The sequence below is a fragment of the Oreochromis niloticus genome, linkage group LG1 (genome assembly GCF_001858045.2).
Source record: "Oreochromis niloticus isolate F11D_XX linkage group LG1, O_niloticus_UMD_NMBU, whole genome shotgun sequence".
Classification (NCBI taxonomy): Eukaryota; Metazoa; Chordata; class Actinopteri; order Cichliformes; family Cichlidae; genus Oreochromis; species Oreochromis niloticus.
This window is the reverse complement of record NC_031965.2, coordinates 2,983,374-2,999,723: the sequence shown is the minus strand read 5'-3', so window position 1 is coordinate 2,999,723 and position 16,350 is coordinate 2,983,374. Positions and strand designations below refer to the sequence as shown.

Here is a 16,350-nt window from a genome sequence, read left to right as displayed (position 1 = left end):
GCACTTTCAGTGGGGTTGCATAGTTTGACTCCTGATACGTGGCATCTTTTAGCTTTCACCAGCTCATCAATATCAGGCTTCACATCCTGAGCAGCAGCTAACTTCAGGATGTGATTCAAGTGCTTGTGCGTCAGCCTTGAGCGCAGTTTTGTTTTATTTATGCTCATTACAGAGAAAACTTGCTCACAAAGATACGTGGTTCCGAACATGCACAACAGTTTTGCAGCAAGGGCTGTCAAGTTGGGGTAACCTGGCAAGATATTCTGATAGAATGTGTTCAAGCCAGCTGCGGCAAATTTGCCCTTCAAATCCGAGTCACACTGCAAGTCTATTATTTCAAGTTGGAACCTGACGGGCAGATCAGAGGGATTCATGGTGAACGGCGAGCGAAAAACTGAAGTCCTTCTCCAGTTCACCAAAAATCTGAAATCGTTGCTCAAACTCTAGTAACAGTCCCGTTATTTTATCTTTAAACCGCTTCATATCTGCCACACTTTGGATCGTGCACACATTTTGCAGACAGGGGAAGTGAGCTGCATCACCGCCAGCGAGCTGCGTCTCCCACAATAACAGCTTCAACTTGAAAGAACGTATGCTGTCATAATACTGCGTGACAACTTTGTTGCGTCCTTGCAGCTGTTTGTTCAAGTTATTCAGGTGCTCTGTAACATCCACCATAAATGCAAGGTCCTACATCCATTCTGCAGAATGAAATTCTAACACTGGTTTGCCTTTTTCTTCCATAAACTGTTCAATTTCTTCTCGTAAATCAAAGAAACGCTTCAGCACAGCACCTCGGCTCAACCATCTTACCTCAGTGTGGTATGGCAGGCCGTAGATGTGGTCTTTCTCTCTGAGGAGACTGTCAAACTGACGGTGATTGAGGCTTCTGGATCGGATGAAATTAACAGTTTGGATGACCACCTTCATGACCTTATCCATTTTCAGTGACTTGCAACACAAAGCCTCCTGGTGCAAAATACAGTGAAAAGTCCAAAAATCACGTCCTCCATTTGCAGATTGCACTTTATCTCTGAACTTTTTTACAACGCCTGCTTTCTTCCCGATCATTGAGGGCGCACCATCTGTAGCCAGGCTGACAGCGCGGGACCAGTCCACTCCGACCCTGTCCAGCGCGCCGACGAGTGCGGTGAAAATATCAGCTGCGGTCGTTGTATCTGTCATCGGCACCAAATCCACGAACTCCTCAGTGACGGTCAATGTGTCATCAACTCCGCGGATGAAAATTGCCAGTTGTGTAACATCTGTAATGTCCGTGCCTTCATCAATTGCAACTGAAAACACAATAAATGACTTTACTTTTTGCTTCAACTGGCTGTCCAAATCCGCTGAAAGATCAGAGATCCTGTCTGCAACTGTGTTTCTTGTCAGGCTGATATTTGCAAAGGCCTGGCGCTTTTCAGGGCACACAATCTCCGATGCCTTCATCATACATGTTTTTACAAATTCACCCTCACTAAATGGTTTTCAAGCTAGTGCAATTTCGTTAGCAATGAGGTAGCTAGCTTTCACTGCAGCGTCACTGATGTCTCGGCTGTGAGTAAACACAGACTGCTGTTTCTTCAGACCCGCCAACAGTTCATTCACCTTCTCTCTTCTCCGCTGTCCTTGAAAGTTGTCATATTTGTCGGCATGAAGACTCACATAGTGGCGACGGAGGTTATATTCTTTCAGCACTGCAACATGCTGGGAACACACCAAACATACAGCTTTCCCATTCACTTCCATGAATAAATAGGAGGATGACCATTTTTCTTGGAACACTCTGCACTGCATCCACTTTTCTCTTTTTTGACAGAGACATATTGGGGCAATGATGGTGCCAAAGCACATCAGGTTTAAATTTCGCGGGCAAAACAAAGTAGCTCACAATTGCTATTGCGCCATCCAATGGACAAAATTAGAACAGCAGTTTCTTTATTGAAAAATTGCTGCTCATTTTTATACTTTACAAAATCATCTCACAGGCCGGATTAAACCAGTTTGCGGGCCTGATCCGGCCCGCGGGCCGTACGTTTGACACCCCTGCAGTGTAAACGGACCAAACTTCAGTCAGGAGAACAACTGAGATAATCCATCCACAATACGAGGTTAGTCATTAATATACTGCTGCATGGGCAGCGTTGCCAACTTCTAGTAAGGAAGGTAAGTAAGTAAGGAAAATCGCTATTGGCTGTCCTAAAAGTCGCTAAATGACGTCATCGCCTAATTTGCATAATTGGTCACGCTAATGTAATTGTAACCTACATTGTTGGAGAGAGAAATAACATCGTGGAAGAGACATAAAGTGAGTAAAAAATGTCCTAAATGCAGTTAGAATTTATTTAGAACTACAAATTAAATTTCCTTTAGCAATTATTGTTTTTTAATGTCACAATTCCAAAAGTGACCCGAGATTGGCACTCTGAGGGAGTTACTTTGTGTGTGTGTTTATTAGTAGTTTTAAACTTTGTTATCCACAAAACAGCATAACAGTAAAAGAAGAACTGACTGCGTTACAGTCAGTGCGGGAGCAGCGGCGTCGCTCATGCGCGATTCATTTGCAGTTTGGACGCATAGGTGTGAACGTCTCCTGCCCTGATAGCAGCTGGGGGAGGACTATCCTCCACCCGTGAGCGCTTTGGCACGGGTGAAGTGCCCACGGCAGCACCGCTGCTTGTTGAGAGTAAGAGCGATACGCGTTTTCACGTCAAACAGTCGTCATAAATATGTCTCCAATAATACCAGAAAAAGTCGCCAGATTTGTCGCTAGTCTCTTTTTAGAAAAAAAGTCGCTAAGGGGTCTGAAAACTCGCTAAATATAGCGACAAAGTCGCTAAGTTGGCAACACTGTGCATGGGCTGGGCTGTAGTTACAGTGATCACTGACTGTTTTTACGGGCTTGTTCAGATTAAGTAGAACAAAATACAAAGCACTTAAACATGTTAGAAACACAACAGTCTTAATAAACGCAGAGTAGTTTGGACCTGGAAGCAGGGTTCATCATGTCATCACTTAAAGACGGGATTGACCAAGTATGTGTACAAATACAAGGCACTGGGCTTGAGCTATTTCTTGCTCTCAAGCTACGTAACAGAGTAGAAGATAGACACGATTGACAACATGACATCAACATGACAATGGTGCAAAGTACAAAGATGCTGGAAAAAATAAAAATGTGCATCAGTTTCTGCTTGGCTCATTTTTGTCCTTAATAAGTCCAAAACTGACTTCCAGCTGCACGGTGCATTTTAACAAGATGTGTTTTGTGATGGTCTCGTGCATTTGGCTTCTGTTAGACTCACTCTTAGTACAAATAACACTTGACTATAGTAAAGTGGTGGATATACAAGTTTGAATGGACCTATACTTACATACTAAAATGAGGTAAATATATAAGTGCTTCAGAAAGCACAATCTGAATTTCAGTGAGAGCGCTCTCATGTATACTTTCTGATGCAACATTTGGGTGTTTGTAAATTTTCATATTGCTTTTTTCACCATTCCATAATTCAAGTGGGGTCTTACAAGGTTTCCTTTCAGCGCTTACAGTCGAGGTTCAGGTTGTTACCTCATTTAAACTGACGTGAAGCAGGCCGATAAAAGCAGGTCAGTTGTCTGTCAAAACTAATTAGAGTAGTAAGGGATAAACTTTGAGGTGATTAAAACATGTTTCTCAATTAGGTCATCAAAATAAGACACTTTAGCAACAGCTCTGACCCAGTTTGATGATGTATCAAACACTCATGCTCAATCATTTCTAAACTGACACAGAAATAATTTATGGAAAAGAAACCATGTATGATTTTTCTGTAGTTATGTCAAAATAAATGATTTCATTCCAGCCAGCAGCAGTTCTTTCAGTTACCTTATTATATTGAGAGATAATAATGTCTCCTGCACACTTGTGCAAGTTGAGTTTTTCATTCTTGTAAAAATGTCACATGTGAGAAATATTGTTGTGGCAGAGCAGAGCCCAGTGTAGTGAAACTGGATAAGAGCAACCAAAAATTCAGTCGCTATGTTTGTTGTGACAAAGAGTCATAAGCACTTTTTGAGAGTGGGAAAGCTATTTCTCGCCTTGTACCAAAATGAATGGCACCAAGTGGGTAACTGGCAGCTTCTGAAGGGATGGAAATGAGGCTTGATTTGTCCTACTGTGCTGACAGTGCAGACATGGGGAGCTAGACGAAGACGAGTGATTTTATTTTGTTTCGGCGATCACGTGGAGCTTTTGCTCACTGGCTGTAATCAATAGCTGGTACGAGCTGAGTCCTGAACACCAGAGACGCCTCTTCCTCTAAGCAGCAAGACATTCATTTAACAATAGCGCCCAATAGCTCTCAAAGCCCAATATGATAACCTCAATTCTCTACCTAATAACCTCTTCTGCTCTTCTGCTCTTCACTCCATCTTTATTTGCCTTGGTAGACCACATTTTTATGGCCAGTCTGTCCACTCAATACTGACCATGTTAAGCTCTCCAGCACTGGACATATTCATTAAGTGGACATAAATAAACACAATTGTCATCCTTAACAATCAGGTGAGTCAACAGCACTTAAATCGGTGCTTACCAAATGATTGGATTGAGGTTTTTTGTGGGGGGTTGGACAACAATAAGGTCAACAGACGTAATCCCTTCTTACAAAAGGGTCTTCTGCTTTCTTTCGGATTTTTAAAGGAAAAAGAGCAGCTTGATGTTTCTTTCTCACAGACTGTTCTTCTAAAGTCCTCACTATCTGATTAGCGTCCTCTCAGGGGCGAGTACAGCTGAACCATCAGTGATTCTCCGTGTCATAGTAATACATGTCCTCCAGAAGCTTAGATCTCAGTGTAAATGTCTCCTCTTCCTCCTTGTTGTTTTTTTTTAGTAAAAGCTTTGAGAGTTTCCTGTCAATCCCAATAACTGTTGAATCTGTACTGAGCTGGAGAGTGGGTGATATTTTAGTGAAAGGCTGATATAAAAAGTCTGTAGCTTTTAAAAATAGATAAAGTTGTTTAAAATACAAGTATGAATTATTAACCACAGTCAAGGAATAAATTTATGCTCGAACTAAGAGAACCCACCCCTTACATTTCCCAGAATGTTTTTTCACACAGTTTCTGGTGTGATGCTATGAAATGAAGGGTTTATGAGTTACATGTTGCTGGTTTAAGTATTAAAGGTTTTGGATATTAGCTAAGATGTTGGTATTATCATTATAGGAGCAGCTCTATTATTCTTCCACAATATTAACAGTTCAATTGCAAAGGGTTTTTGTTTTTTATTTCCCTGCAAAGCTAAAACACTGAATGTGTGGGATTTTGTGTTTTACACCACTGCTCACCAGAATGAAAAATGTTTACTGTTGTACTAAAGTGCATGTTTGGCTTCTTTCAGTTGAGTGGCGCAGGTGAGTGCAGCTCCATGTTATTACAGGTCAGACATGTCTCCTAATGCATGCGTATGGGCCACACATGTTTACAACACCATAAACACATTGACAATGGCAAATTTTGATGTGCTGTTGTGGAGAACTTGGACTACCTGTGCGACCTCTCAAGGGTCCAGCTATCGCCTCAGGACGTTTTAAAGCTCTCCATTATCTATCAAGATGATTCCACACTGAGTGAAATGTAGTCCTATGCCATAACAAAACCTGCACTGTATTTTATACAGTAGATGTAAATGTAAATGTTTTCCTGAACTCTTCAATAGTCATCAATGATGATTTGATGGAAACATTTCAAATTTGGATTTTCAGTCCAGTCCTTTGACCCTTTGACCCTGTTTCCTTTTTTGGGTGTGGCATCTTGACAGCCACTCGAAATCAACTGAACGGCCAGATGATCTATAAGATCCTGTTTCAGATATTTAAATTATTTTTCATGATATAATTTTTAGGTAATGTCCATCTGCTGTGGATTGTTTTCAAGAACATACGGCACCCCATGCTGAGATACGGCAAATGTTTGGCTAGCAGCACTTGGGAATCATCTCGTTGGTGCAAAAATGCAATTGTATGCTTATTACATCCCTGCATTATTACTGTTAATAGATCGTTTTAATCACTGCCTTGCTTGCTTGCTGTTAAAAGGGATTTTTCTGAGAACCCTTGAGTGGTGTCTGTGGCATAATTACTTTAAGGCAATAACTTAATGGAAAGATACTGGAGCAAGCCTTTGGTAAATGAACATGACCACTCACAGAGGAATAATGAAACGAACTCTAATGCAACTTTATTTCAGTTTTAGGTCCGTTACCATCTGCAGTTAAGGTACATAAAGGCCTTGCCATATTTGAGAAAATATCATCAATAAAAATAAATAGATAAGCACAACCTTTCAGAATCTTAGGAAACCCCAGATGTACATGATGTATTTGACATGTCCTTCATTTCCTATTTTCCCTGAACACGTCTTACCCTATTCCATATTCTTCTGTTTTCACAGTCAGCAGGCAAAATGTTTCTGGACAACCACAGAGAGCGTGCATGTGCTCCCTGTTATATAACAAACGAATATTGTCTGTGTTTTCCGTTTTGGTCTTTTGAAGCTCCTGTTTAAAAAATATGCCTGTGTTGCTCCTGATAGATTTCTCCTCTGTTTAACAGAGAACACCAATGATGTTAAGCGGAAGAAGAAGTTCCACAGCAAATTAAGTAGAGTAAACAACAGAGTGGTGTAGTGCATGCTTGGAGATTATATGTTGTTGTACTTGCAGGATGTTGGTCTCCTCAGTCTGCTTCCAAGTGGTCCTGTGAGGACTGCTAACTATCATCCAAGCCTAGTGTAGCATGAAACACCTGCTCACTTTGATTTTATGGAACATTTGTGTGTTGAGTACACACTGACGTTAGGACATAACTCATTAGCTGGGTAGTAGCTGCCCACCCTCCGTGTGTGTGGCTCCAAAGACACAGAGCCATGCCTCTGGCTGGGATAACTCAGGATGGAGCAGGCAGACCTAACCCACATTTTCCTTAAGGGAATTTCTATACACTACTCACATGTTCACACCTGGAACAAACAAAATCCTTCACTGCTGCCCACAGGGCAGTGTCCTTCACTTCAGCAGGTTTCTGAAGCACTGCACATGTTTGGTATTTAGAGGCTCCTTTTATATTTGGCACCAAGGCCAAACAGCTCTGTTATCTCGGTTTAATTATAGAATACTTTCACAAGGCACTCTAGCTTGTCTTGAAGGGTCAGTTCAAAGCTTTTCTCACTTTCTTTTTTGAGTTCAGCAGAATTGAATGGTTTCGTCTTTAAGCCATAAAAATTACATATATATTTTTAAAAAAATGCAGTGTCCCCAAACATACATGTGAGTTCTTAAAAACAAAGCCTTCATTCCCCTCAATCCTCACAGATTTTTACATGTACCATTTCTAATTTAGAGTGCAACTTAGTGCCTTGACAGCCATTCAAAAATTGAACTCACGAATACCTTCAGAACCGATTGTATCTAGAAAGGACACCCTGGAAAGGAAAGGAAAGGAAAGGAAAGGAAAGGACGCCCTTTTGTCTCTTGTTGCTCATTAATCTGCATTCCCTACTAGTAATCCTATAACTACAAGTCACTTAAGTCTGTGCATGGAGCAGCCTCTGGTCATGATGGGACTGGAAGTAGACCCCTTGGCTTTGGTGTTAGTTTTTTTTTCCAATAAAGGGCTCTCGACCTTGGTGGACCACATATGACATCTTACACAAATCAGTACTTTTTTGGCTCTGGCATCTCCTCCCATTTAGCTAAATTTTAATACATTTCTTCAACAACATTTTACAACAACAGTTATCACAAGACCCTTTCATTGTAAGAAGCTACAACATTACAGAGAATGATTCACAAATAATACTCTATGAGCAAGCAAGAACCAGTTCAACAGAACAACCAGGCTCAGGAAGAGTTGGTTAATGACAATATTGCAATTAATTAGAGTAAAAGAGTGAGTGGAGAAAAAAAGGCTCAGGGTGTAATGGTTAGCACTTAAACAGCCCGAACCTCCAGCCGTTTAACAAAGAGGCAGTTCAGGATCACCTGATTCAACTCTAACATTTAGCAAAGAGAAAAGTTCTTAAAGTTATACGAGGTCTCCGTGTCTTGAAACCAAACTGGGAGCTGGTTCCATGGGACTTTGCCTCTCATTCTGCTTATGTAAACTTTTGTAACCACACTTTTCCATTTGGATAATATGTTCCTGTGGGGGCTTCAGATATGATGGAATCTGATCACTCCGATCTTAATTCTAAATTAAATTCTCCTCGTGTATGCTTTCAGGGAGCTTTTAGGACAACCTGATTATAAGGAAGTTCACTTTGACCAGCCTAAAGTAAGAAATGCATGCACGAGGTTTTCAGTACCTTTTAGATAAGATGCTTCTAATTTGGTATAAAATTAGCACACAAAATGGGGAACTTGAAGATCATTAAATCGAAGATTACATGGGCTTTTTTATTTTTAACTTTTTAAATATAATTGAAGTGGAAAATAAATGCAAAAAAGGTGTGGGCATACTTGGGGACTGACTCTTGTGACTGACTCATGCCCGTCCACAGTCTGCAGAAGGTTGTAAAAGGGCCAACAAAAGGTCATTGTGGAAGCATACTTGCTCACTTTGGGAGATTTACACAGATGTCCTGGTAAGAGCGAGGGAGAGCAGACGCTAACATCCAAAAATCCACATCTCATTTAGGTGCTACCATGAGATCCACTAATGATCCTTCCACAGGTTCATTAATGGTAATCCTTTGACTACCTTTGTTTCTAATAGGCTGTCCTTTCTTCATCTTGGCTAAACTTTAAATAAATGGTCGATTTTTAAGCAAGGGTTGATAATAAACTAAAAAATTCAATACAATAAAATCAAGCCAATCCAACAAAATCCAGCTCTATGTTTTTCTAACTGGAGTCTCCAGGTCCATCCATCCATTCATCCATCCATCCATTCATCCATTCATCCATCCATTCATCCATTCATCCATCCATCCATTCATCCATCCATCCATCCATCCATCCATCCATCCATCCATTCATCTATCCATCCATCCATCCATCCATTCATCCATCCATCCATCCATCCATCCATCCATCCATCCATCCATTCATCCATCCATCCATCCATCCATCCATTCATCCATCCATTCATCCATCCATCCATCCATCTTCTTCCAGTCATCTGGGGCAGAGATGCCCAGATCTCCCTCTCCCCAGCCACCTCCTCCAGCTTGTCTGGGGGAACACCAAGGCGTTCCCAGACCAGCTGAGAGATATAATCGTTCCAGCGTGTCCTGGGTCTGCCCCGGGGCCTCCTCCTGGAGGAACATGCCTAGAACACCTCACCCAGGAGGCGCCCAGGAGGCATCCTTGTCAGATGCCCGAACCACCTCAACTGGCTCCTTTCAATGTGGAGGAGCAGAGGCTCTACTCTGAGCTCCTCCCGGATGGCTGAACTTCTCACCCTATCTCTAAGGGAGAGGCCAGCTACCCTTTGGAGGAAGCCCATTTCTCCCGCTTGTATCCGCGATCTTGTTGGCGGGTGTATTGTGAGCCGGGCGGCAGCCAGGAGTGGAGGTCCTGGTGGACCGATCCCCGGCTACCAAGACTGGCAATTGGGAGTCTCCAGGTGTTTTTTACATTTTCTTTTTTGCAAATAAAGAAAAAAATGGACATATTCTGATAACACCTGGTGAGTTTTCTTCCTCTTATTATGTGCTTCTCTGCTGTTGCTGACTCTGATCAGAGTAACAGTGTGTATACATACATATTATCAAACCAGGACTTGCACTTGTATAAACTGTAAATTGTGCTTTTAGTGTACTTGAAGTGTTTGTTGTCTGTGCTTATGAGCAGCATGTTGCCTTACCGCCAGTGTCACTATCGTGATAGTTGGGATCAAAGCCTCTTTCCAACATCTTGGCCACTTTGTCCACTTGATTATGCTGAACAAGGTCCATGAACTTCCTCAGATTGGCCTACACAACCAGAAAACACAAAGCACTATTAGAGTGAGGAGAAAGAACAAATGGTAGTGGGTGTGTGAGAGCGAGAAAGACAGGATAGAGGTTCAGAGCTGCAAAAAGACTGAAATAGAAGTTGAGATAAAAAATAACGAAGGGTGAAAAGTGGAAACGCTTAGGAATACATTGTTAAACTGAGAGAGACTTGCAGATGGAGATGGAAGGAATATAAGGTAGAATACAAGGAAACTGAAAGCAGGCTACACAGGAGGGGACATGACAGGACTGAGAGTGTGGCGAGTGGAAAGAGTGGAATGGTTGCTCCTTCCTGTTCTGTCTGCTTTCTTTCCAGGCCACATGATAAAAATAGATAAGAGAGCAGCTCCCCAAAGGAGAGGAGTAAAATGAGGAACGAAGAATGAGATGGCAAAAGAAGAGAAGGACAATAGGTAGCAAAATAAGAACAGACTGGAGAAAAAAGCAGGAGAATGAATGAGGAGGAGATTTTTCCTTTAAACTAACCAATGAAGAACAAAACAGTTTAAAAAACATTTCAAGCTTTATTCATAGAAGTAAAGGAATAAAAATAAATAAAAAGCAAAAACAATAATCAAGCATAGATTTACTTCAAACTGGTCATGTAGTTGAGCTAAGCTGCCATTCAGCTGAATCAATGCCAGTCCACATTAGCTAATGTGGCAGCTGATACCTGATGTGACCGAATGAAACCAAGCTGGTTTTCACCACAGATGCATAGAGCTGCTGTTTAAATCTTAACCATGATGAGTCAGGTAAATACCCAGAAATGTCAAGAGTTCGTGTGTTTTTCTGGAATGTTTTATTTAATGTAGCTGATACGTCCCTTGTGTGTGTGTGTGTGTGTGTGTGTGTGTGTGTGTGTGTGTGTGTGTCCAGGCCTGATGAATCAGTCTGCAGGATGGTACCCTGTCCTTCTCTCTCTCTCTCTTTCTCCTTTTACTGAAATAGTCTGGGAAACTGAAGTTTGATTGGCTCTCTCAGTGTGAGCTCGAGCCAACCACAGGGCAGCAGACTGCATGGCAAACAGGATTAGCCCCGAAAAGTTGGGTCAAGCCAAGAAACAATTCCACATTAGAAACAGATGTCTGTCAAACACATTTGCTAAACTGACCCTTTTGTAAACTTGGTTTGAGTACATTAACCACCGTGTCCCATATTTATGTGCTTTTTCTAAACTTTTTTGATTCTAGTAGCCTACCACCTCTCGTCCATCCTGTCTTCCCTATAGTCGAGATGGAGTTAGAGCAGCTGTCAGACAGTTTCCCATAATGGCGGTAACAGAGCGCTGCCAGAGACACTTATACTTTGGCTGCACTACAGGATTACAGTAGCAGTGGGAAAGCAGCCCAGAGCCAGCCTTTCACAGCGATGGAGATGCTAGAAATCTTCAATTCACTGTATACATTTATTTCAGTTCATGTGGGAGGAACAGAGATAGAGTGAGGGAGCAGTCTGCTGTTGGGCTGCCAGAAAAAAGAACAGCCTTCATCTGAGCAGCATACAAACTCGCAGAGTTTTCTGACTATCACACAGGAACAGCAAAGCCAAATAAGCATAACTGACAGGTAAGTCGCACTGTACACTTGCTTGGACTTTCTATCCCTCACTCTTATCTCGTCACACAACTCGAGCTGCCAAGAAGCACAGCAAACAGATGCAAGTGCTCTTAATCCAATTGAGAGAGTGATTATTGAGGCCACTACAAAGAAACGCAATCTGTGAGCGTCCTTTCTTTTCTCATTTTTATGATTTTATTTTGGCAACACCTTTGGTGTGAAACAGCCATTACTGTTGTGTTTTCACACTGCACTTCCCAGGGGCCAGCCAACAGTCAGAGTGAGGTGGGTGGAAGTGTGACATTTATTGTCACACATTTCATTTATTATTTATTCTTGGATTTCATGATCATTTGTCTCAGCTACATGTACCCGGTTTCTGAGAGCATTTATCTGCTGTTCCAAACACCCAGTGTCAGGTAGGTGCAAAGTAGCGCCTCCTCGTTAAATATCGTCTTTAATGTGTTTTTAAATCCATTTAGTTCAGCTGAATTGTGGGTAAAAGCTTATCGATAGTTTAATGATCCTCTGTCTCTATGTGCATGTCAAAATAAAGCTGAAGTAGACGTGTCTCGGTCATGTGACATTATTTGGAAAACCAGTCTCTGCTTTTAGTCAAAGTTGGCTCATCATAAATGACTTGCAATCCCTGTCTGAGAGTCAGTGTGCTTCTTAAACATGTGACTAAATACTAACTACTGTTACTGCTCGACAAAAATCCTACCTTTGTATGAAGTTTGGCGATCTGTTTCTCATCAACATTGGGCTGTCTGTAGACTCTGCTCTTGTATCGGAACTGTTGAGTAAAAAAAAGTAATAATGAAGTGCACTTGTAAGCAAAACGGTTACATTACTGTAGGCATCAACAGAAATTCAAGAAAAATCATTATGACTTTTTATTTAATATTTCTCCTGACAATCAGTAACTTCTTACTGTAAAGTAACAGTTATATTATACCTCATTACACGTCTGTGCTGCACTGATCGCTGATCAGATACCACAGAGTGAGTGCAACTATGCCTTGAATAAAAGTCCTGAATCAAAACGGTGGCTCCAGTAAGGCCTCTATTAAATTAGTACACATTTGGGATCCAGTGACCGCTAATAAGTCTCAGTCACAGCCATTTACTTTGCACCTCTGGGTGCATCTTGAAAGCAACTATTCCTCTGGAAAGGAAATCACTGGGGATAATGCCTAAGATGTGTCCTTTTGATCAAGAGCACACTTCATTACTTTTACGGGCTGTCTGCTGTCAGCTATAAACATTTTACTGCAGGATTTGTCAAAGATCCACACTAACAGGATTTTTTTAATTACTTGCAAAATTATATCTAAATCAAAGTATTGCACAGAACCTTTGAGCCACATAAGCAAAAGAATGATTCCTTCAGTCCTTCACTAAGAGTCCTTCCTCACTTTTGAACAATACTGAAATTCAGTGTTGATATGATTTTTTTTAAACATACATCTCAAAAAATACATTTGCGGTTTGAGGTTTACACACAGTCGTCATGGGCATGAATGTCATTGTAATTTGGGGATTTTAATTATTTGTTTGAGCTGTCCTTTTTCCAGGGTACAGCATATATCTTTAAGAAGAAGAATTGGGTGCACAATGTTGACTTTATTTAGGATATTCTATGACCAACACAGGATAAAAATCTATAAATAAATATTTGATTAAATGTCTCTTAGTACGTTGCACGTTGACCAGGCAATTTTGTTGGACCATGTATTCCAGTAGTTTCCAGTTCCTAAACATCCTAACCACTTTCCTCTCATCTGAGGCTAACAGTTTGGCAAAGTGATGACACCAAATAACTTGTGCTTCGATAAAATTGTTTGAACTGATGATCTTGGAATCTGCAGCTGTGTAAAAATGGCTCCAACAGACTTTAATGTAAATGTAGAATTCTCCTTGGACTTTCCTGTTATTCTGAGTATTGGTCATTCCAATGAGTGCTGACAAAGAGAAACTACAAGCTACTAATGACATTTGAGCCTGTACATATATGTTTGACCATGTTTGGGTTAGAGAAAATCCAAGACACATTTGTGCACCTAATTCTTATTTTTTTCAAGTGATTAAAATGTGAACTGTTTTTCATTCCACCCTTTCAAAGAAATCATTAAAAGACTAAATTTACCTTGATATTCATGATGATGAGTGAATGTAAACTTCTGACCACACCTGTATTATTTACATCAGAATTTGAACAATTTCCTGTTTGAATTTTTAGATTATGTAACATAAAATATCCAATAAATGTGATGTGATTCACGTAAATTTGTCAACAGTTTACCTCCAGAGATGGGACGCCCCTGCTGATTGGCTGGGGGTATTCTCGGAGGATGCGTTCTTCATCCAGGAACTTGCCTTCTCTCCCATTGCTAGCTGGCTGGAAAAGCCCATAGTTGAGCACATCTTTCAGGCTCTGATTAAGTGTACAAAGGATCCGCTGCTTGGCAACCCAGACCGTTGCATCCGGGTTGAAGCGCATGCATTTCTGGTTGGGTTTGGAGAGCAGCAGAGGGGAAGGGGGGATATGTGAGAGGAAAAAAATAGACAAACTGATTAGAAAGTGATCCCTGAAGTGTTGGCTGGCAGGCGCAAGCAAGAAAAATTAAATAATCACTTCTGAAAACAACAAACATTATGTGACACACATTTCACTTGTACTGGACTTCCAACTTTTGACTGGCAGATGCAAATAATTTGGGCCAAAAGACTCAAGAGAAGATTAGACCAGAGCTAAAGAACAATGGTGCCCAATTAAAACAGTTCTAACATATCCAAACTGGTGTTTTAATAACACAAACCCTGTCCCAGTTACTAAAACTAAACAATGGCCGTCACACATCACTGCCAAACCTTTTTTTATTTATTGTTTTATTGTTAGGATGCTAAGCGGGGCCGCAGTCCTCACTGCGGATGTAACTGACAGAACCCTTCTGCCCCTGCTCTTTCTCAGCTTCAGCTTCTCTAAAGTGAAAAAACCCAAACAAATAATGCAGGATTTCTGGTCTGAATCAGAGAGGATTACGGGCACTGTGCCGTGGCATTCAGGAAGTGTCTGTGAGACTGTACAGCTGGGTGTGCTGCTCAGCCTGTGATAGCAGGCCTGCGTCTTTAATAAAGTCTGAAGTGATGAACAGTTTGTGAACTCTGTGTAGCTTTAATCCTCTTGCCTGGCGTTGAGACAAGGACAGGAGGTGAAGGGTTGGAAGCATACAGAAACAGATGTCTAGCATCTGGCACGGGCTGTGTGGACCGATAGGGCCTCCTGTCCTCTTCTTACAATAGCAGACTTCCATCCACTTCCATTGTTAGTGCTTCCTGAACCGACTGTGCTCAACTTAAACATTATATATGAAACAGTGACGCAACGATAATAGTGTGTGCATGTGTTTAGGGTTTGCTCTTGTACTTTGGACGTCAACACAGAGATATACAGAAGAAATACTGACAAAACTGTGTTTTCCAGTGGTCACGCTGGAACATGGAACTGTAGAGATATTCTCCTGGAGAAACAGCATCTGGCCACCTAAGACTGGAAATAAACAAATATTGTCTCCACTAATTCTTACCCATTGCTGTGACTGACTTTATCCCTAACACTGTAGAAAAAAAAAGCAACACTTTCTCTTAGGTTTTTTAAATTTTTGTAGTTATTAAGGACAGAGACATCAAAAAAGTATGCCAAGAGGACAAAAGGCTGAAGTCCAGTGAGATCTCTCAGCAGCTGTAAGAACTAAATGCTGTATATGCTGACCACTACAATGTTTAATTAAACACTGAATACTGTATCCTGTTCCAGGTGAGATCCATGGCTCTGAACTTGGAGCTAATTCTTATCACAGCCACTTCACATCGGCTGCAAATTACTGCAGGAAAAGTTGGAGATCATCACTCAGAAATTTTGTGCATAAATGTTTTTGATCTCTCCATGGAAAGAAAGTTAAAGTCGTAAAGAAAAGACCCTAAAAAGCAGGGCAACCCTGGACTTGAACTTTTGCTTCACAAAATGGACTTTTGTAGCACCAACCCTGGACCTCAATAACTGATGATGAAGATGCAAAACATAATTTTTTAAAGATGCGACGAGACGAGCTCCAGAAGAAATGATGTACTGGTGTTGAGCATGTCCTCAATGAAATTCTCAGGTTTGATCCTTGGCCCTTTGTGATGCTTAATTTCACCTGTCATCAAAACCAATCTAAGTAAATTCTCCTGTCAGTGAACCTTCATTACACTGGCTTACTCTCATGACTGGACGCCCTGTAGGAGGTTGTAGGGAGTCCTAGCTTTTTAAAAGCTAGCTTCAACAGAAATAAGATCCCTTACTAATTTGTGTCATCTTTGCTACTTTGGTTGTGACCAAACCTCATCTGTTATCATCTCCACTGGCTGCCTGACTGTAAAATTAGCATGATCCACAGTGGCCAGAACTGAAAGTGTAAGACCCAGACCAAAAATACAGAATATCCCTTTAAGATAATTTCAAACAGTGAGCATTTGCTGCAGCAACTGTTTTACATGACACCCGACTAGGTAAAATCATCTGACTGGGGACAGTTACCACTCTTGTCAACACACATTTGATGGTGTTGGTGTCTGAGTTAATGACAGTTAGACTAAGCATATGTCCATAGCAGCTTTCTGGTGTTCACAAACCCTTCATCTCCTGTGGTCCAAGCATTCAAAGCAACCATGTTTGGAAAGCTCACTTTGCTTGTCACTGAGTCCAGCCTCTGAATTTTTAGCAGAAATTATCTTTGAAAAGATGTTGTCTCCGTCTGGATGTAAGAAC

At 41.2% G+C, this 16,350-nt stretch overlaps 1 protein-coding gene across 6 annotated transcripts in view; it reads right to left on the bottom strand.

The window, feature by feature from the left end:
* Positions 1–16,350, bottom strand: part of shank2b (SH3 and multiple ankyrin repeat domains 2b) — a 312,747-nt gene that overhangs the window by 185,616 nt on the left and 110,781 nt on the right. For all 6 annotated transcript variants that reach the window (XM_025908243.1, XM_019365700.2, XM_025908253.1 and 3 more), the window contains exons 3-5: positions 13,843–14,046; positions 12,262–12,333; positions 9,849–9,957 (exon numbers count right to left, since the gene is read on the bottom strand). In XM_025908243.1, coding sequence (XP_025764028.1) covers positions 9,849–9,957; positions 12,262–12,333; positions 13,843–14,046 — 385 coding nt within the window. The remainder of the gene's footprint in view (positions 1–9,848; positions 9,958–12,261; positions 12,334–13,842; positions 14,047–16,350) is intronic.